The sequence below is a fragment of the Myotis myotis genome, unplaced genomic scaffold (assembly GCF_014108235.1).
Source record: "Myotis myotis isolate mMyoMyo1 unplaced genomic scaffold, mMyoMyo1.p scaffold_m19_p_12, whole genome shotgun sequence".
Classification (NCBI taxonomy): domain Eukaryota; kingdom Metazoa; phylum Chordata; class Mammalia; order Chiroptera; family Vespertilionidae; genus Myotis; species Myotis myotis.
Window position 1 is genome coordinate 48,170,073 of NW_023416316.1, and position 21,760 is coordinate 48,191,832.

Sequence of the window (21,760 nt, forward strand, 5' to 3'; positions counted from 1 at the left end):
GGGGGACGCCTGCAGGAGGCAGCTGATCAATGATTCTCTCTCATCATTGATGTTTCTCTCTCTCCCTCTCCCTTCTCTGAAATCAATAAAAATATATTTAAAAAGAAGAAACAGTAGCAAGATACAGAAGAAAAAGCAGTCACAGCTACCACTCTGAGTTGGGAAACCTGAGTTCTGGTCTTGGCTCCACCCTGTACCCACTCAATAACTGTGCAACTTTGAGTAAGATCTGCTCTGAATGTCACTTCCCTCATCTGTAAAATAAGGAGTTTTAAGTCAGCTATGCAGATTTTTTTAATGTTTGTTTGTTTTTTAATCCTCACCCTAGGATATGTTTATTGATTTTAGAGAGATAGATGTGAGAGAGAGAGATGTGAGAGAGAAACATCAACTGATTGCCTCCCACACATGCCCCAAGCGGGAACTGAACCCACAACCTAGGTATGTGTCCTAAAAGGGAATCAAGCATGCCACCTGTAGAGGACAATGCTCCAACCAACTGTGCCACACCAGCCAAACATATTAAAATCAGTTTATTTATATGTCATTTCTTTTTTTAAAAATATATTTTTATTTATTTCAGAGAGAAAAGGAGAGGGAGAGAGAGATAGAAACATCAATGATGAGAGAGAATCATTGATCAGCTGCTTCCTGTGCGCCTCCACTGGGGATGGAGCCCACAACCCAGGTATGGTGCCTTTGACCAGAATCGAACCTGGGACCCTTCAGTCCACAGGCTGACATTTTACCCACTTAGCCAAACCGGCTAGGGCAGTGGTCGGCAAACTGCGGCTTGCGAGCCACATGCGGCTCTTTGGCCCCTTGAGTGTGGCTCTTCCACAAAATACCACGTGTGGGCGCGCACATACAGTGCGATTGAAACTTCGTGGCCCATGCACAGAAGTTGGTTTTTTGTGGAAGAGCCACACTCAAGGGGCCAAAGAGCCACGTGTGGCTCAAGAGCCGCAGTTTGCCGACCACTGGGCTAGGGGTATATGTCATTTCTGATTGTTCTAATACATGAAGCTTTTGCAGATTGGTTTCTGCTGTCTATTTCTGCTGTGGGCTCTTGCCATGGTGCTTAGTACTTTTGTTTGCTTTGTAAACTTTGACTAAAAACTACTCATTTGGCCTGGAAGTTTTTATTGGAGGAGAATAAAACAACACATTGAAATGAATAATTAAAATGTTTTAATTTAAAATGTTTAGTCACACTAAAACTACAGGGCCATAGGTCAAACAGAAAGTCAGCTTCTTTAAATGTTTTAGAAAGAACATTGACCCAAGAATGAGAAGACCTGGGTTCTATAGGTAACTAAGTTGTTTCCAAATTGCTAGCTGTCCAGCAGAGGAAGTAGAGAAACAAACACAGTTGGATATGATAAGCAACTAAGAAAGGAAGCAATAAATTCTGCCTGAGTTTTGGTGGTTAAGGAGACAAAGGTATTTGAATTGGGCTCCAGGGGTTAGCTAGCAGCTTTTTAGGCAAAGAGGATGAGGTATCTATACCAAGAGGAACAGCTTGAACAAAGTTGTAAACATGTGACAGTGTGTGATGAATTGAGGAATAGGGAGCAGTCCAGTGGTTCTAAAATGTACAGAGTGTGGAGGGAGGGGCTGTGTGAGGCTAGAAAGACTGAAGGGGCAGGTAGTATCAGTGCATAAAAATGATTAGATAAGACTGCAGCCAGAAAAACTGTGGAAAAGCATAGAAGTGCTTTATAAATGCTAAGTGTTTTTCACCTTGGAGATGTTAAAGCAATTTTCCCTAAAAATTCATACTATCCCTCCTTTCCTCTCACATGGGATTGGCTTGAGTCATAGATTGATTCACCAGATTTCTTTATCCAGCGTTTCCTCTCTCTAGAATATCTTCTCTTAGGTCCAGGTAAGTGACACATAGAACTTTCAGAGTGGTGAAGAGTAGGGGGTCAGGAAATGATTCAGATTGGGTAAGGAGAGTGCTGTCTCACTTCCCCAAACTTCAGTCTCCCCTTCTTCCACATCACTTATTCTGATTTGTCCAAGAAATAAGTGAAGCCACTACACCAAAAAAGCAGAGAATCAGTGTGAGCACCTTCCTTTCTTGCCCTCTCCCTTCTGCTCCCATGCAAAATCTCCCAGAATGAAGTCATATAGTATGGCCAAGCTTAGTCATGCACCCCATTTCCTCTCCCTCCTACCAGCCAGGATCAAACAGGCAAACTTGACAAGGTGGCGAATGGATTTTAAGGCCCAGGAATTCAATCCCACCTCATTCTTTCAATGGCTGTCATGGAGTAAGAGAAAGAACCAGATGGTCTTGATTTCAGAGGCTGGCTTTGCTATTTATTAGCTATGTGGCCTTTTGCAAAACACTTAATCTCACCTCTAAAAGGAAGACAATCAGCCTTGGCCAGTGTGGCTCAGTTGGTTGGAGTGTCGTCTGGTACACTGAAAGGTGGTGGATTCAGTTTCTGGTTAGGGCACATACTCAGGTTGTGGGTTCAACCACTCAACCTTTTTTAGGCAAATAGGAAGAGTTATCTATAGCAAGAGGAACAGCTAGAACAAAGCTGTGAAGATGTGAAAGTATGTGATCGAACCCAGGAACCAAGAGGCTAACAGTTGGATACCAGTCAGAGCTCATGCTCAGGTTACAGGCCAGTTGATGATGGGGGCAGGGGGTGCAGAGGCAGCCAATTAATGATGTTTCTCTTTCATTGATGTTTCTATCTCTCTATTCCTCTCCCTTCCTCTCTCTCTAAAAAATCAATAGAACAGTTTTTGTTGTGTTGTTGTTGTTAATCCTCACCAGAGGATATTTTTCCATTGATTTTTTTAGAGAGAATGTAAGGGAGGGGGAAAGACAGGGAGAGAGAAACATTGATGTGAGAGAAACACATTTGGTAGCTTCCTGCATGCACCCTGACCAGGGCCTGCGATCTAGCCTGCAAACGAGGTATGTGCCCTTGACCAGAATTGAACCTAGCACCCTTCAGGACAGAGGTAGATGGTCTATTCACTGAGCCAAACTGACTAGACCAGATAGGATGGTTTTATAAAAAAGAAAATGGAGACAATCATACTCAAATATCAGGGTCATGCTGACCATTACAGATCAGGTATATAAAGCATCTGGCCTGTAGAAGAGACACAAGACACTGTAATTGTATCACCATTATCATCATCACCAACAACGCCATTATTTAGAACTTGAATTAATGCAGACTCCTTGATGGTTTCATTTCTTCCTGGTTACTATCCTTATGTAGCAGCCAGAGCACTCTTAAAAACCTCCCGTATTACTTAAAACCCTTCTTTGGCTTCCCATGGCACTTTGAATAAAATCAAGCTCCTTCTCCTCATCTCCAGGATGCAGCCTTCCCCCCTTTCCCTTTTATTTGCACCTACATTACATTATACTCTCCCCATTGCTCACCTGCTCCAGCCACACTGGCCCTCTCAGTTCCCTAAACATTTCAAGTTCTGTCAGGTCCTTTGCACCTGAGATTTTCTCTGCCCAGAGAGTACCCTCTGTCCCCTTCTTCCCATATGTTCTCACACCCTTTGGGTACAGCTTAATGCCACCTTCTGTGGCCACTCCACTCCTTTATCTTTTTTACCAGCCTAATTCTTATTTATCACTGTTCATAAATGATTTGTTTTGTGATTATTTATTCAATATCTACCTCCCCCAAAGGAAGTAAGCTCTAGGAGGGCAGGAAAGAGTAAGCTATGTAACCCCAGCACCTAGCCCAGCATGAGACAAGTGTTTGAGTTATTTTTGTTGTTATAACAAGGCAGCACTCAATGCTATAGTACAAACAAATACCAATCCAGCCTCCTTTGTGACCTCAGGACCTCAGGGAGATTAGGATTTCCTAACAATGATTACTAGTCATGTTTCCTTTCAAAGCACTTAACTACTTACTAGGGCAGTGATTTTCAACCTTTTTCATATCATGGCACACATAAACTAATTACTAAAATTCTGGAGCACACCAAGAAAATATATTTTTTGTTGATCTGACAAAAAACATTAGGTATAATTTTTATTTATTCACTCTGGATGGCTATTGTTGTGTTGACTGTTGTCATTTTTTCTTTTTTTAAAATCCTCACCCGAGTTGTTTCCATTGATTTTAGAGAGAGAGGAAGGGAAAAAGAGAGAAAAAAACATCAATATGAGAGAGAAACATTAATTGGTTGCCTTCTGTATGAACCACAACAAGGGATCAAACCCTGCTACCCAGGTATGTGCCCTGACGGGAATTGAATCCCCAACCTTTTTTGGTGCATGGGACAGAGCTTCAACCAACTGAGTCACCTGACTAGGGCTAATGTCATTTTTTTTTTATTTGACAATTTAATGGAAAAGAGATCAGTGTCCCTGACTAAAAAGTTAGACATTACATGTTATAAAAATTCTTGCAGCATACATATGGAAAATCACTGTACTACAACATCAAAGGTTGAACTTTCAATTTTCTATACTATTCAAATTTTCCATAAGAACATGTATTTTTTTAAGAACATGTATTTTTAATAAAAATATCTTATAAACCCTGTATTTAACAACGAGGTGCCTCACAGGGAAAAATATGATTAAATGCATTTGTTTTTAAAAGTAAAATTCACAGTAAGATAAGAAAGACCAACCATGGCCTTGCCAGTGTGGCTCAGTGGTTGAGCGACATCAACCTATCAACCAGGAGGTCAAGGTTCAATTCCGAGTCAGGGCATATGCCTGGTTGGGGGCTTGATCCCCAGTGTAGGGTGTGCAGAAGGCAGTCGATCAATGATTTTCTCTCATCATTGATGTTTCTCTCTCTCTCCTCCTCTCCCTTTCTCTCTGAAATCAATAAAAATATATTTAAAAAATGACTGGACTTATTAAAAGGAGAGAAATTGCTAAACAAAGGGTATTGTCTGACATGTAAGAGAAGGTTAGTGATTCAATAAATGATTTTCCAGTTGGTCAAATGTAGATAATATGACAAAGTGAAATGAAAATTTTTACAGTATCCCTTGGGTTAAGACTGATGGAATACATAGTCCCTGGCAAATAATTAGCACTTAATATTTGTTGAATTTAAGTTTCTGTAAGCCTTTTTCAGTCAAAGAGGTAACCATACATATTGTAACTTTAGAAAGGACTATATCCCCATATATTTTTCTTGTTGCTCAGGGGTGCATTACCAATTACAATTTCTATTTACAATTACATTTCTATTTAATGTTGATAAATTAAAATCTTCTTTCAGGTTTTAAAAAATAATAATTTAAAAGTATGTCATCTCCTCTGTAATATTCCCCTCCCACATAAATGCATACTCCTTACCCACTCCTTCCTCTTTTCTTAAAAAGCTCCTATTTCCTGTTATTACCTTAAATATGGCATTCCCCTGGTGATACCATTATTCTCAAAACCCACTCTCTTTCCTTGTGTGCTCATCTCCCAGGGCCAATAGAGGAAGTTGCCCTTGCTAACCCCAGCCCTGGGCCCAAGGACTTAAGTTCATTTCTTTCTATTCTGGTCATCAGGGACCCTGATGTTCTTTTCTATTCCATGTTGCTTCTACTGTCATCACCCTTGATAAATTGAGTGCCTGTCTTGATGACTCTTTAATACTTTTCCATAGCTCACCCACAAAAGCTCATCCTGACTACCATTATCATCAGAACATCTCTATCTCCAGGATAGGGAACATTGGAATTTCCTGTTTAACCATTTTTACGTGTACAGTGCAGTAACATAAGTACTTTCACATTGCTAAGCAACCATCTCCAAAACTTTTTTCATCTAACTAAACTAAAATTCAATATCCATGAACAGTAGTTCCCCATTCCTTAGTTAATTTTTGTATATATTCTCCAAGAAACTGTTTCAGATTTTTCCCACTTAGCCTCAAAAATTCAAACTCATGTGTATTTCTATTAATCTCTACAATTCTTCTCACAATCTATTTTATGAAGAAGATTCAAACCATTTACAAGATTTCAAGGTCATGTTCCTAGTCCTTAAAATCTCTCTCATTCTCTCACTTTTCCTCCTCTCCTATAAAAAAAGAAGTATCCCTTCTCCTTTTCAAAGCTTACTCTTCCAGTAGAGTTATTTCCCTCTCTCTTCTCTGTCTCCACTAGGGCTTTATTATATCAAGTTTTCTACTTTTCATTGGTTCCTTTCTTTATGAATTAAAACATTCTCAAGAGTCCCACATCACAGTAAAATACTGTTAGGGTTGCTGAAGGAGGAATGCATGAGGCCAAAAGTGGTAAGGGATTATAAATTTTTTAGGTCATCTGATACCAAATGGGCTGAGCCCCAAAATGTCACCATCACCCAGAGACAGGAAGTCAGAGATTTTAAAGGACTCTAGGCCAGTGGCCGGCAAACTCATTAGTCAACAGAGCCAAATATCAACAGTACTTCTTCAAAATAGATTCGCCCAGGCCAAAAACCGACTTCTGCACATGGGCCACGAAGTTTCAATCGCAATGTACGCGCGCCTGCACGTGGTTAAAGAGCCACACTCAAGGGGCCAAAGAGCCACACGTGGCTTGTGAGCCGCAGTTTGCCGACCACGGCTCTAGGCAGGTTTTTTCTGGGCAGAGAATTCTCTGGGTAGATCCGGATCCTAGGAAGTTCCAGAGGAAAAGTATAATAGTCTCAGCAGGGGAAGTATAATAGTAAGTAAAATGGAATGTCAGTTGTGAAGTGATCTAGTAGAGGGGGTGTTGATTCAATTATTTGATCAGACCTAACATTCCAGCTTTTTTGTTTTATGGAATAGGGGCGAAGGTCATATCTTCTGTAGTTGCTTCCTGCTAGGGGGGGGGGGGGGGAGGGGTGTTGAAATCAGAGGGAATGGACTTTGATTAAGGTCGTTGGCTGGAACATTGTGTAGATTTCTCATGGCTGGAGTGAGGTGCTGCAGCAGCATGATTTCCCCAAGAGCCTGGCTGGTGAAGGCTCCAAAGCAGTCCTGTTGAGCGACTTGGGAGGTAAAAGCTGGTCCTGAGGCTGCCACAGTGTCGCTTGTCTGGTTTTGCTACTTTTATGGGCCTGGAGCTAAAATACAAATCAGGCCTAGATGTTATCTTTAGGAAGGAAAATATCAGGGCTCTAAGCTGCCTGCCTAGTGATATGAAAGGGGAATATAGGTTACCCGGGGGGTGAGGTTCTTGTTTTCCCTGTTTTGCCCTTGCTAGTAGCTTTCAGGCCCAGTGAGTTTCTATACCTATACCTGGCCCATCATCCTTGCTCTGGAGATCTCAGGGTCTACATCTTCTCCTCCTGAATTCTTTCAAGGAAAAAGGTGTTCAGGGTCTCTTAGCTGCTTCCTGCTGAAAGGGGATGAGATTTTCCTTTAAAGCCAAAATCCTTGCTCTCTGTCAGAGAGATAATGAAGTCTGAGCAAAAGAGGTTGTGATGGTGTCTAGGGGTGGTATATCCTGAGTACAATCAGGGCTTGTAACATGGTGGAGACAAAGTGCTTTCTAAATTTTAGTGTTATTGAGGCAACTACTAGAACAGCAAGAATTATAACAAACTAGTGGCTCGGTGCATGAAATTCATGCACATTAAAAGGGGATTAATTAGAGGAAATATTTTAATATTGCTATTTGCCCTTTCTCTATAATAGAAGTGTCAGAGATGAAAGAAAATTAGTAAAAATATATATGAAAATCTTCCTCCTATAAGAGTCTGGGGCACATCATGAGACCCAGAGTCAAGTCCCTGCCCACCCATGTGTGCCTCAAAATCACACGAGACCCAGACCCAGCTGCTCCCCGGCCACATTGGGCTAGATCCAGACCCAGCCGGTCCCACCCTTGTCAAGCCCGCTGGGCAGGGGGGCACAGCCTCAGGTCCCCTGGCCTGGCACTGGGGCAGGGGGTGCACCTTGAGGTCCCCTGTCAATCCCCGCTGGGTGGGGGGCATGGCCTGAGGTCCCCTGTCAAGCTCCACCAGACAGGCGGTGCGGCCTCAGGTCTCCCAATCCAGTGCCGGGGCAGGGGGCACGGCCTGAGGTCCCAGTCAAGCTCTGCTGGGCAGGGGGCGCAGACTGAGGTCCCCTGGCCTGGCGCCAAGGCGGGATGCACGGCCTGAGGTCCCCTGTCAAGCCCCATGGTGGGGGGTGGGCGCACAGCCTCAGGTCCCTGCTGATTGCTCATTAAGACTTGTTACAGGAACTCAGCCTCCACTGTGGACGCAGACCATCTTGTGTTACAGAAACCCCCGCCTCTGCTGCAGGCAGCCATCTTTGTGGCAGAGTGACAGTCAATTTGCATATTCCCTCTTTATTATATAGGATGGTCTGGCGAAAGGAAAGAGACATTAGTTTGGAGGGTTGTAGTCTAATATAAAAAAATGAGGTTTATTCTCTTAGCTTCATTTGTCTTTGGGTGTGGTTGGCAAATCTCACTAATTGGATTTCTGTTATGTGTCTCCCTGAGTAGGTTGATTTAAGCTACTTATCCTCTGGCTGGGGAGGAATAGTGCAAATCATTACTTTTAAGTGTCCTTGGTTTATGGAAGATAGGATTTACTAGATGGCTACAAACTGCTTAGAATCTAGGTTTTTCTAGATGGCTGCAAACTGCTGTTTAACCATCTCGGTTTCCCTATTCTGCTTGTCCTGGCTTACTGGCCTGTGTCATTTATATAACTTCCTTTTAGTATTTCTCCCTACAAACCTATAACTTTCACAAACCTTCTTACAACTTTAATTCACTTTCTTTTTCCTTCATAATGCATATCCATGCCTTATGCTTCTATTACCAAAACCATACAATTTCTTTCTAATTTAATTAGAATTCTTAACTCTTAGAAACCTTAATTTTCCAATGATAACTAAAAAATAAACAACCAGCATTTCTTAGATTGACATTTATGAACACTCTCCCTTTCAAGAAACATACCTTCAACAAAGAACAAGACATTACATTAAGTTAACAAATCTACTTTATAGATTTTCTGTAAGAAAAGCTAAAGTCAGTTGAACTTAAAAATTAGAAAATTATGTATAGGCATATGAGGCTAGAGAAAAGGTAGAGGAAAGGAGGAAGCAGGCACCAAATGTTAGCATCACTGAAGAAGGAATGAACGAGGGCAAAAGTAGTAAGGGATTATAAATTTACTAGATCGTTTGGATATCAGATTGGCTGAGCCCCAAAAAGGCACCAGCACCCAGGGACAAGGAGTCAGAGATTTTAAGGATTCTAGACAGGCTTTTTCTGGGCAGAGAATTCTCTAGGCAGGTCCAGATCCTAGGAAGGTCCAGAGGGGAAGAATAATGGTCTTAGCAATTGGAATGTGGTCTCAGAAAAAGGGAATGTTGGTTGTGAAGTGGTCTAAAGGTCGGTTCCTATTGGAGGGGGTGTTGATTCAAGTATTTAATCAGACCTAACAAATAACCTCAATACTAACAATCATGATACAACATGGATTAAGTTCTTGCTATGTGCCAGGTACTGTGCTAAATGCTTAAAATATACCTTCTCATATAATTCTCACAAATCCAATGACTTCAAATGATGAGGATAAACCATTATTATGAAGAAACTGAGGCTTTAGAGACTAATTTTCCCAAGATCACCTAACTGGTGAGCAGCACTTGCTCTTCTACATGTATTCTGTCAAAATACCATTCTCTCTTTCTTTGTTTCCCTTTCACTATTGTACTTCTTGAAAAAGTCTCACTCCTTCTTCAAACTGTGCAGTCCACTGACGTTTCTTAGAGAGCCCACCATGCTTAAAGGACTCTCTCCAAGGTCTCTAATCTCCAGCCGGGTCTCTAGTGCTCATCACCAAATGTTCATTTTTGAGATCTTCTCTCTTAGCCTTCATAATATGACCTCTTCTCTTTTTTCTGCTTTTTTTTTTTGGTCATTTTTATTTATTTTATTTTTTTATTAATCCTTACCTGAAGATATTTTTTATTGATTTTTAGAGAGAGTAGAAAGGAGAGGGAGAGACAGAAAGAGAGAAACATCAATGTGAGACACTTCAATTGGTTGCCTCCCACATGTGCCCCAACCAGGGCTGGGGATCAATCCTGCAAACAAGGTATGTGCCCTGACCAGAATCAAACCCCACCCTTCAGTCCACAGGCTGACGCCCTATCCACTGAGACAAACTGGATAGGGTTGGTCTTCTTTTCTAATTCTTTTCTTACCTCTTAAATGTAATATTCCCTATAGTTCCATCTAGAACAAGCATGTCAAACTAAAAGGCTAACACGGGCCAAATAAACAAGGTTCAAGTTTATGTGGGCCGCAAAAAAACAAAAGCTTCAGTTTTCATAGAAACGTAGGTTTATTTTGATAGAGACATGCTGAATACAAAGAGCTAAAATAAATGAGTAACCATTAACATAAATAGAACATTTTAATAAAAATTAATATTTTTCTTGAGCATTAACTTACCAGACACTGAATAACTGCACAAATTAGTAAGTGTAAAGCAAATAAACCTATTTTTTTTTGTTCTCCGGAAGCGAAATATTTCCTGTTGCACACACCAAACAAGTCAGTACAAGACTAATGGTGTGGTAATCGGCTGCTAAAATATTCACTGCTAGTATTAGTGGAGAGAAATGGTGCGCCTGCATGTAAAGCATGTAAGGGAAATGAATGCAATAGTAATCTGTCATTAGTGAATGTTGTAGTTTGTTATTAATAATTATGTATAACAGGATATTATAAAAGTTAAGTTATGAAATTTTATTAAAACATTTCTTGTATACCGTTATATTGGCTGGGCCACAAAAATATTTGTTGCGGGCTGCATGCGGACCGCGGGCCACAAGTTTGACATGCTTGATCTAGAAAGACCATGCTGTCTCTTCCTGCTCCACACTCAGGTCATACAATCTCATTTATTCCTATACCAGCTTCAACTCCTATGCTTTCACAAATGAAGAACAAATCCACATAGCTAATTCTGGCCTCCTGTTCCCATGACTTAGTTTCAGCTCCCTGCCAAAATGTTCATATAATTGTTCTTCAAGAATCTCAAATGTCATCTGTCCCACATCATACTCATTACCTGTCCCTGCCAATGAACTCCACACCTGAGTTTCCTACCCTGAACCACTGGCACCACTTTAACTTCCCTTCATCTCCTGTCTCCCCAGTCCAGAGCTGATACAACCACATCCAAAAAGGGCTGTGGAGGCTCTGTGGCAGACACAACCCAGAATTGGGAGTGGAACTTAGATTGTAACCTAACCTTACCTAGCCACTAGGGATTGTGTGACTTGGTGGAGCTGGAACAGAGATCTCTGGGACCCTTTCTAGTGAGACAGGCTAGTAAACCAGGACAAGTGGAATAGGGAAACTGAGACAGATAGTTAAACAGCCAAGCAGTTTACAGCCATTCTAGTAAATTGCAAAATCCTAACTCCTCTACCCAAGGACACTTAAGAGTAAATAACTACCATCAACAAACCAACAAATGACAAGTGCTGGGTAGGATGTGGAGAAAAGGAAACCTTGTACACTGCTGGTGGGAAAGCAGACTGGTGCAGCCATTATGGAAAACAGTATGAAGTTTCCTCAAAAAATTAAATATGGAACTGCCATTATACCCAGTGATCCCACTTCTAGGAATATATCCTAAGAAACCCAAAACACTAATCAGAAAGAATGTATGCATCCCTATGTTCAATTGATAATAGCTAAGATCTGGAAACAGCCCAAGCAGCCATCAGTAGATGAGTGGATAAAAAAGCTGTGGTACATTTACACCATGGAATACTTTGCAGCAGTAAAAAAGAAGGATCTCTTACCCTTTGAGACAGTATGGAGGGAACTGGAGAGTATTATGCTAAGTGAAATAAGCCAGTCAGAACAAGACAAGTATCATATGATCTCACTCATATGTGAAATCTAATGAACAAAATAAACTGATGAACAAAATAGATCCAGAGACATAGAAGCACAGAACAGATTGTGGAATCTCAGAAAGAAGGCAAGGGAGGGGCAGGCTAAAAGGAGTCAATGCGGGGGGAGGGCGGGAAGGGGACATATGTAATACTTCCAACAATAAAGATTTAATTTTAAGAAAAAGAGTAGAGATCAAGCAAAGGACTTGTATGCATGCATATAAGCATAACCAATGGACACAGACACCAGGGGGTGTGGGCATGAGCAGGAGGTGGCGGGGGGGGGGGGCAATGAGGGGATAAGGACACATATGTAATACCTTAATCAATAAAAAAAAAAAAAGGAAAAAATTGTGTAACAAAAAAGAAAAAGAGTAAAAGGTTTATACTTCTCCTCAACCAGAGGGTAAATAGCTTAAATCACCCTACTCAAGGGAGATAGACAGCAAAAATCCAATTAGTGCCATTTGCCAACCACACCCAAGGACCGATATAATTAAGGGAATACATTTCATTTTGGTGTATCAACATAAAGCTGATGAATATTCTATTGAGATCCTCCTCTAAGACGTTTGCCTAAACTCTCAGCCTTTAAAACCCTCAAGACCCAGGACCCAGAGCATGCAGAGCATCCTTTTCCTCCCAGGAGCATGCTCATGCCTTTCCGTTCTCCTTCTTCTTTCCTCACAAACTCTCTTAAACTCTAAGGGACCTCATGAAACTTGCAATCGGGGGAGCCATGGGCAGTGGCAGTTTGTCCCAGGCTAACCCCCAAACCTGTTTCCATGGCCCCCCTTTCTCTGACTTTCCAGTAAGCTGACAGATGCCCCACAGAGACACACTTCTTTCACTATGACTTTTATTTCTCAAGTGAACCAAAGCAGCCCCGCCTAAGATCTCTCCTGTTTCTTCTTCTGTCCTACACCCTTCCTTATTTCACTGTCCCCACTTTAATAAACATACTCTCAAAATCACCTGGATTTGTGCTGTGAAATCTTTCCTGCACAAATCAAAAACCACACACTACTGCCCGGCTCTGGGCCTGTTTCATGTCCGGTAACACTAGGACTGTATAAAATGCCTGTAGCACTCATCACCTTCATTCTCTCCTTACCAGTCTCACTAACATTGCCCTGGCTCTGTCCTCACTACTTTTTGTCAGGCTATTTTAGTGCCTTCCTAACTGGCCTAAAATTACATTCACAAAACACATTTTTTATTATATTTCACTTGCTTTAAAAACCTTTAAAAGATTCCAGTTGGCTACAGGATAAAATTCAAAGTTCATATTGTTGCTCTCACAGCCTTCTACTTTCTGGTCCCTACATAACATGAAACTTAGCTTTGTCTAAATTGGATTACATATGTGGTTGGGATAAGCACTTAGGGCGTAAAAAAAAATCTAACCATTTTTAAAATGTTATTTTTATTGATTTCAGGAAGGAAGGGAGAAGGAGGGAGGGAGGGAGGGAGGAAGGGAAGCAGAGAGAGAGAGAAAGAGAGAGAGAGAGAGGGAGAGAGAGAGAGAGAGAGAGAGAGGAAGAACCATCAATGATGAGAGAGAATCATTGATGGGCTGCCTCCTGGATGCCTCACACTGGGGATTGAGCCCGAAGCCCAGGCATGTGCCCTGACCAGGAATTGAACCATGACCTCTTGGTTCATAGGTTGATGCTCAACCACTGAGCCATGCCAGCCAGGCCTAACCTATTCTTTACACTAAATGTAATAGTGAATCAAAATTTTAGGTTTTAAATAGTAAGTTATAAGAGTTTTAGAAAATGTCATAATTTATTTATAATCTTTGAAGAGAGGAGGGAATCCTGTAGAAGCCAAGCACAAAATCCAGAATTTCTAAAAGAAAACATTGATTAAATTTTACCTCAGAATATTTGAAAACTTATGTGTGAAGAAAAAATACCATTAACAAAGTCTAAAGACAAATTATAGTGGGAAAAAATTTTTAACACATATCACAGACAAGGATTTAATTTCTTAATTTACAAAGAGTTCATATAAATTAATAATTTATTTAAATTGACAACAGATGTGTTTTTAAAAAATGCTCAATCTCACTAAATAATAAAAAAATTGAAAGTATGAAGTATTGTCCTCTCTATAGAAAGACAAACATTTTAAAGGTGATGACACTCATTGCTGCTAAGGCAGTAAAGAAAAAGGCATGAACCTGGATTGTTGAAACAATTATAAATCAATACAAACTACAGGAAGTTAATTGGGTAATATCTATTAAAATAGAAGATGCATGTACCCTTTGGTACAGCAATTCTACTGCTAGGAAGTTATGCTACCAATGAACTTACAAAGATTTACTAAGAATCAGAACACACACACACACACACACACAGCTGTCAGTTGCAACACTGGTGATATTAGGGGAAAAAAAAAAGAGGGGGTGAAGGGGACAGGAAGTGATTAACCAAAGAACTATATGCATATATGTATAATCCATGGGGCCTGAGGTGGGGCAGAAGCTGGGTAGAGGGGTCAAAGGTGGGTAAAATGGAAGACAACTGTAATACTGTCAACAATAACTTTTTTTTATCTTTTTATTTTTTATTTTTTAAAAATATTTTATTGATTTTTTACAGAGGAAGGGAGAGAGATCGAGAGTTAGAAACATCAATGAGAGAGAAACATTGATCAGCTGCCTCCTGCACACCACCTACTGAGGATGTGCCCACAACCAAGGTACATGCCCTTGACCGGAATCAAACCTGGGACCTTTCAGTCCGCAGGGCAATGCTCTATCAACTGAGCCAAACTGGTTAGGGCAATAATTTTTTTTTTTAGAGAAAAGAAAGGAAAAACTAGAAACAGCCAAAGTGTTAATCAAAAAACGATTAGTTTTGGCATACTTATATGATTGAATACTATTTATAATGCTTCTTGTAAAATAATATTCCTGACATCTCAAGTATTCATGGTGTAGTGTTAATTAGAAAATGAGAAAAATCAACTTAAAAAATATTCGTAGTGTGATTCTACTTTTTTATAAAAAATAGATATGCACAGTATTTCTACATTGAAAGAAAAAGTCAGAATCTATAGCATATATGCTTTCCTGTCAATTACACATTTTCTAAGTGCATATACATCATTTTTATAAACAAAAAAAATACTTCACAAGTTTTAAACTTTGTAGAAAAGAGAAAGGCAATTAAATAATCTGTTCCCTTAAATTCTGTATACTGAGTAATAAACACTAACTAGAGTCCATGTCATAGAGGTTTGATAAAAATTAATGATTAACTGAGAAAACTCATTGAAAGTACTACAGCTAAAATAATGTAAACGCTCTGTTTAGGATTATGCTATGGGAACAAAACATGTTCTTATTCATTCTAACCTACTCAACTGGCTCTATTTGCATTGCCTCATTCATCAAATGCTGTCACTCGATATTGCTTAATCCAAGTGTGTGTATATAAGCAGAGTTAGAATATAACTGCCTCAACTACTACCAAATGACGACAGGAAACCTCATCATTGGAAACCAGCACTTCATTGTTTATAACTTAGGTGAGTATCATAACCAGTGTGCAAAAATATTTGCCTTAAGTTATTGGAAAAGCAGCACAAAAAATTAATGTTTATATTGTGATATAGTCTGAAATATTTTTATTTAAAAGTAGGAGAGTAAAGAGTAAACTTTAAGTCTGAAAAAATAGTGAAAGGAGTTATGGTATTTTTTTTTTTAGTAAGAGATTTGTAGGTTGTTTAAAGAGAATGCTTTGTTTTTTAGGATAGGATTTTCTGATTCTTGGTAAATCTTTGTAAGTTCATTGGTAGCATAAATTCCTAGCAGTAGAATTGCAGTAGAATATTTCCTGACTATGCTTTTGACTTATCATGTGATTCTTAAAAAACAGCCAGCTTTCTCTGTGTCAGTGACTCCATCATAAATGTGGTATTTCAGTTTCTAATCTACCTTGCTTAACTCTGCAAGCTAAGGGTTTAGAGCAGAGTTCCTCCAAGTGTGCTCTCTCAAACTAGTCCATAGGGGTATTAACAGAGGGAGTGATTATTTACAAAATTAAATAATTACTGAAAATAATTAAACAAAGATACCCATGATTCTTCAGTGAAGGACTGGCATCACCTTTACTATGCTAATGTAAGTTCTGACTTCCCAAGAAATGGAATATAGATTGAACATTTCCTAGATTTATTTGAAAATGTAACATTTTATGTTTGTTTGCTTTTTAATGTGTATCCAGGGGAATTTTTTTTCTAGGGCATAATCATCCATGGATAAGAGAAAACAATAAAAAACCCAGCAATGCAATTTTCATGTTATCAGTAAAGTAGTATACCTGAATGCCTACTATGTGCAGATTACTGTTTGACTTATTTTCTGTACAATTTTCTGTACAATTTAAAGTTTAACTACAATAAGGTTACTGACCTGCACTATCCCATGTTATGATTAACAATTAACTACCATATTAAAAAATGTATTATTTCAAAGAAGTTGGAAAACCAGCATTTGAAGTTAAATTCCCAGTTCTGATTCTTTTATTCCTACATTTGGATGGGGAAGAAAAGGAGACAGGGTAGGGAAGCTCTGGAATAACAGATTCTGGTCCTAGTTCAGCTTATGTGATCCTGAGCAAGGCACTTAATTTTTCAGTTTTACTTGGCCCACTCATCTATAAAGTTAGGAGCTCAGTAAAAGAATGTCCAAGACTCTTTACTTCTAAGTGTTCTTGACAGTAAAGGTGAGAAAATCAGAGAAAGAAGATAAGGATTTATGTGAGGCCCTCAAGCTCTGTGAATAATATTCATTCTCAGAGGCAGAAGAGGGAGTCCTCAACTGCCCTATCATTGAAGGATTTTGCTCATTAAACTGTCTGAACATAGTATGGCTGCATGGAAGATTCTACTTCCATCTAGACAAGAAAATTTTAGCCTATTTGGGGTTGGCCAGGGACAAAATTAAAGGGGCATGAAATTTATCTTCCAATGAGTCCTTTGAACCAGGAACTCAATGCTGCTTCCTTACCCTGCTAGAAAAGCTGAGCAATATGAAGAGATTTCAATGGTAGCCAATCCAATAATTTGGATTTTATTTTGTTTAACCTAGAAAATAAAAGGCAATGCTTAATAAAGGAAGCAATAACTATTGTAGAATTCAGCAATGTCAGAGAGATTTTTTTTAAAGTTTTATTGCTTAAAGTATTACAAAGGGTATTACATATGTGTCCTTTTTTTCCCTCCGCCCTTGACAATCCCTCGTCCTCCCCTACCCCCCAGTGTCTTATGTCCATTGGTTATGTTTATATGCATGCATACAAGTCCTTCGGTTGATCTCTTACCCCACTCCCTCCTGCCCCCCAACCCTTTCCGGCCTTCCCGCTGCAGTTTGACAATCTGTTTGAGGCAGCTCTGCCTCTGTATCTATTATTGTTCCTAAGTTTATAATGGTCTTTATTATCCATGAATGAGTGAGGTCATGTGATATTTTTCCTTCATTGACTGGCTTATTTCACTTAGCATAATGCTCTCCAGGTCCATCCATGCTGTTGCAAATGGTAAGAGTTCCTTCCTAGATAGCATAGTTTATTCCTAGGTAGCATAGTATTCCATCGTGTAGATGTACCACAGTTTTCTATTCCATTCATCTACTGATGGGCACTTAGGCTGTTTCCAGATCTTAGCTATGGTGAATTGTGCTGCAATGAACATATGGGTGCATATATCCTTTCTGATTGGTGTTTCTGGTTTCTTGGGATATATTCCTAGAAGAGGGATCACAGGGTCAAATGGGAGTTCCATTTTTAGTTTTTTGAGGAAACTCCATACTGTCTTCCATAGTGGCTGCACCAGTCTGCATTCCCACCAGCAGTGCACGAGTGTTCCTTTTTCTCCACATCCTCTCCAGCACTTGTCGTTTGTTGATGTGTTGATGATAGCCAGTCTGACAGGTGTGAGATGGTACCTCATTGTTGTTTTGATTTGCATCTCTCAGATGATTAGTGACTTGGAGCATGTATTCATATGTCTCTTGGCTTTCTGAATGTCCTCTTTTGAAAGGTGTCTATTTAGGTCCTTTGCCCATTTTTTGATTGGATTGTTTATCTTCCTTTTGTTAAGTTGTATGAGTTCCCTATAAATTTTGGAGATTAGGCCCTTATCAGATATTACATTGGCAAATATGTTTTCCCACGCAGTGGGTTTTCTTGTTGTTTTGTTGATGGTTTCTTTTGCTGTGCAGAAGCTTTTTATTTTGATGTAGTCCCATTTGTTCATTTTCTCTTTAGTTTCAAGTGCCCTAGGAGCTGTATCAGTGAAGAAATTGCTTCGGCATATGTCTGAGATTTTATTGCCTTTGGGTTCTTCTAGAATTTTTATGGTTTCCCATCGTACATTTAAGTCCTTTATTCATTTTGAGTTTATTTTTGTGTATGGTGTAAGTTGGTGGTCTAGTTTCATTTTCTTGCATATATCTGTCCAATTTTCCCAACACCATTTATTGAAGAGACTATCTTGACTCCATTGTATGTTCTTGCCTCCTTTGTCAAATATTAATTGAGCATATTGGTTCGGGCCGATTTCTGGGCTCTCTATTCTATTCCATTGATCTATATGTCTGTTCTTGTGCCAGTACCAGGCAGTTTTGAGAACAGTGGCTTTGTAATACAGTTTGATATCTGGTATTGAGATCCCACCTACTTTGTTCTTTCTCAGGATCGCTGCAGCTATTCGGGGTCTTTTTTTATTCCAGATGAATTTTTGGAGAGTTCGTTCTAGATCTGTGAAGTATGCCGTTGGTATTTTAATGGGAAGTGCGTTGAATTTATAGATTGCTTTGGGTAGTATGGACATTTTAATGATGTTGATTCTACCGATCCATGAACACGGTATGTTCTTCCATCTGTTTATGTCTTCCTCTATCTCTTTTTTCAACGTCCTGTAGTTTTCTGAGTAGAGGTCTTTTACCTCTTTAGTTAAGTTTATTCCTAGGTAGCTTAATTTTTTTGGTGCGATGGTAAATGGGATTGTTTTTTAGGTTCTCTTTCCGAAAGTTCACTATTGGTGTATAGAAATGCCTCAGATTTCTTGGGGTTAATTTTCTAAGCAATGTCAGAGAGATTTTAAGACTAGAGAAGAAGTACCATTTTCCCCACGAACCACAGTATCACTGCCTGACCTTGATGATGAAGCCAGATTGCAGAACCCTACTGAAAGAATATGGAGCGTTCTGCAATTTATGACAGAGAACTCCAGGGTCTTTCAGTAGAGTACTGCAGTCCAGCGATGATCAAGTATTAATTGGGGACTGGAGGATGGTGATTTTTCTAATTTTATCATTCTTCTGTAATAAATAAATTCCTCATTCATTCTTTCTTGATAAATGCTATGGACTTGTGAGTTTGGGGTTTTTTTTCATCAAATGCATTATAGTCAATTACCATCATTATTCCTTTTGATGTCAAATTGTCCCAAATTTGGCCAGCAGAAGAACCTTCATGTATCCTTTTGATACAGCCTCACTGGTTTTTGAATGACACTGCTTTCTGGCACAACAACATATTCCATGTCCACTTCTACTTTCCCAGCCCACATCTAGAGTTCCAGTTCCCTTTAATGAAAAAAGTACTTGGAAACTAAGATATAGGTATACCAATATTACTGACTCAAATTTAACATCATAGGAATTTCTTCTTGGATTCTTTTATTTTATATCTGTCCTTTCTCCTACAGTGAAAATCCTAAGACAAACATCTACTTAGTTGCTGTATTGTATAGTATAGCAAATGGTCTCAGAATTCCAATACCAATGTTACCATCAACAACAAAACCATTAAGTGAAGTTTAAGATTTCTTTGTAGCTCTTTTTGTCCTATATTCCAGCATAGACACATATTCAGAATACTATGTTCAAATTTTACTAAAATAATTATTTTCTCTTGGTTGTATATTGACTTAACCACAATTGTTTCTGTTTGTTTTCAGGTTGAGACAATTGAACTAATACTATATTTAATCCAACAGACGCCTGAAAAATAAGGCCTGAAATGAAGTATTCAACCACCAAAATTCCCCCAGCAAATATGAACAACTCAGCAGGAAAAGCCTCGGCAAAATCTCCCAGGTTGAGAAGTAAGGACTTAAGCACTTCTGATTACTTTACACACTATTTTTGTCTGTTATCAAATCTTTATTATCCAATGTTCATACATACTATCATACAAAAGTTACTTAGAATACAAGAGCTGAAATTGAATGGGATGTCTCATAAGTGTGCAGTACAGCAGCATTTGGTTTTAAACAGACTATAGCCAACTTTTACTTATTTGATGCATCACAGGACAAAAATGGCTCAGATAATTTAAACCTGCTAATAGTGATAAACATATTTATAGCCCTTCATATCAATCCCTTCTTTCCACCCACACCCCCTACCACCAAGTCCCAAAAACTTTTCCCCAATTAACAAAATATAAACTGATCCACTTTCATTCAGCAAACATTTATTAAGTCCTTTGGTGTATCAAGCTTGTGGTCTTAACTTGCAACTTTTGATAAAAGAGAGAATACAAGTGAAGATATTTGAATAATCCAGGCCCCCCAGAAAGCAGATTTGACCAAATGATGTTCAAGTCTATCCAGTTACAAACTCAAAGGGTTTGTAATAAATTGAAGGGTAAAAAGAACCAAGTAGAAGCCATAGCTTTAGAATAAAAGGGCTATATACTTCTTTGATCCTTATATTACCTATCCTAGGCAATAATTATACAAATTTATACTTATGTTCTTCATAAGGAGCAGTTATACAAAGAAGTTAAGAGAGCCCTGGTGTGCTAGAGCAAAAACAGAGGATGGGGAATGATGATGGAGACTGCATATCCTTGTTCTTTGGGCTCCTCTCCATTTCCCTGAACATCTTTAAGGCTAGAAGAGAAAGCAGTGTTAAAGTACATCATTTCTGTCCTCCCTAAGGCTCTGGCTCACCCACAGTGCTCTTTGGTAGTCAGGGAAAACACTAATTTGACTGTGATTTCTAAATGGCCAGGAAATCATAGTTGTTAGTTTTTTTTTTTTATCTGAGTCTGAGTCAAACTGCTCTATGTAGAAACAGTGACTCAGTGGAAGTGACTCTGCATCCCAAATTCCCTCTTAATAAAGAATGTATTGTCTTTGTACTTCAGGAGATTTGGACTCTTTAAGATACTAGAATAAGGGAGCAGGCTGGAGTTTACAGCAGAGTTAATGGCATTGATGCAAAAATTAAAATGTAACTTCCCCTTTAAGGTTGCAGTGGCTTATTTACACCATTTAAAAAAAAACAGTAATAAAGATATCCCCCAAATCACTTATATTAATATTACATTACAGTGGGGCCTTGACTTACGAGTTTAATTTGTTCCGTGACTGAGTTCGTAACTCAAATTACTCGTATGTCAAATCACTGTGACGTTTGCTGCGCCAACTAGCGGTGGGGTATCTGAAGCTGGCTCGTAACCCGAATTTTAGCTCACAACTCAACTCAAAGCAAAAAATCGGCCAAGAGATGGCTCATATCTCGAAAAACTCGTTAGTCGGGACACTCATAAGTCAAGGCCCCACTGTATTTTAATTGTCCCTTAGCAGATCTTCCTTTCCAATAATATTGGCTCAGTTTAACACTAAAATTGTCATTATTTACTAGTAAACACTCCTGGCCCCAAACCTGACAGCTGTGAGGTGTGTGACAGGTATGAACCACTTCTCAAAACCCAGGGTGCAAAAATGTCACATTTTTCCAAAGAAAATGCTCTGAGCCCTCAAGCAAAAAAAACAAAACAAAAAAGTTCATTTTAATTACTTTTCCTTCCTTGGGCTAACATTATCTGACACAATCCACAGGTCACAACACCACA

The 21,760-nt window shown here is 39.2% G+C and overlaps 1 protein-coding gene across 10 annotated transcripts in view; it reads left to right on the forward strand.

Moving 5' to 3' along the window:
- The window catches only part of IL33 (interleukin 33), a 51,590-nt gene that overhangs the window by 17,323 nt on the left and 12,507 nt on the right, over window positions 1-21,760 (forward strand). For 4 of the 10 annotated variants that reach the window (XM_036331099.1, XM_036331108.1, XM_036331107.1 and 1 more), the window contains exons 1-3: window positions 6,901-6,987; window positions 15,202-15,416; window positions 19,893-20,000. In XM_036331099.1, coding sequence (XP_036186992.1) covers window positions 19,916-20,000 — 85 coding nt within the window. In that variant the 5' untranslated portion in view covers window positions 6,901-6,987; window positions 15,202-15,416; window positions 19,893-19,915. Of the gene's footprint in view, window positions 1-6,900; window positions 6,988-15,201; window positions 15,417-19,853; window positions 20,001-21,760 lie in introns of those variants that run through there. The other 6 variants (XM_036331101.1, XM_036331102.1, XM_036331106.1 and 3 more) reach the window with 6 other exon arrangements.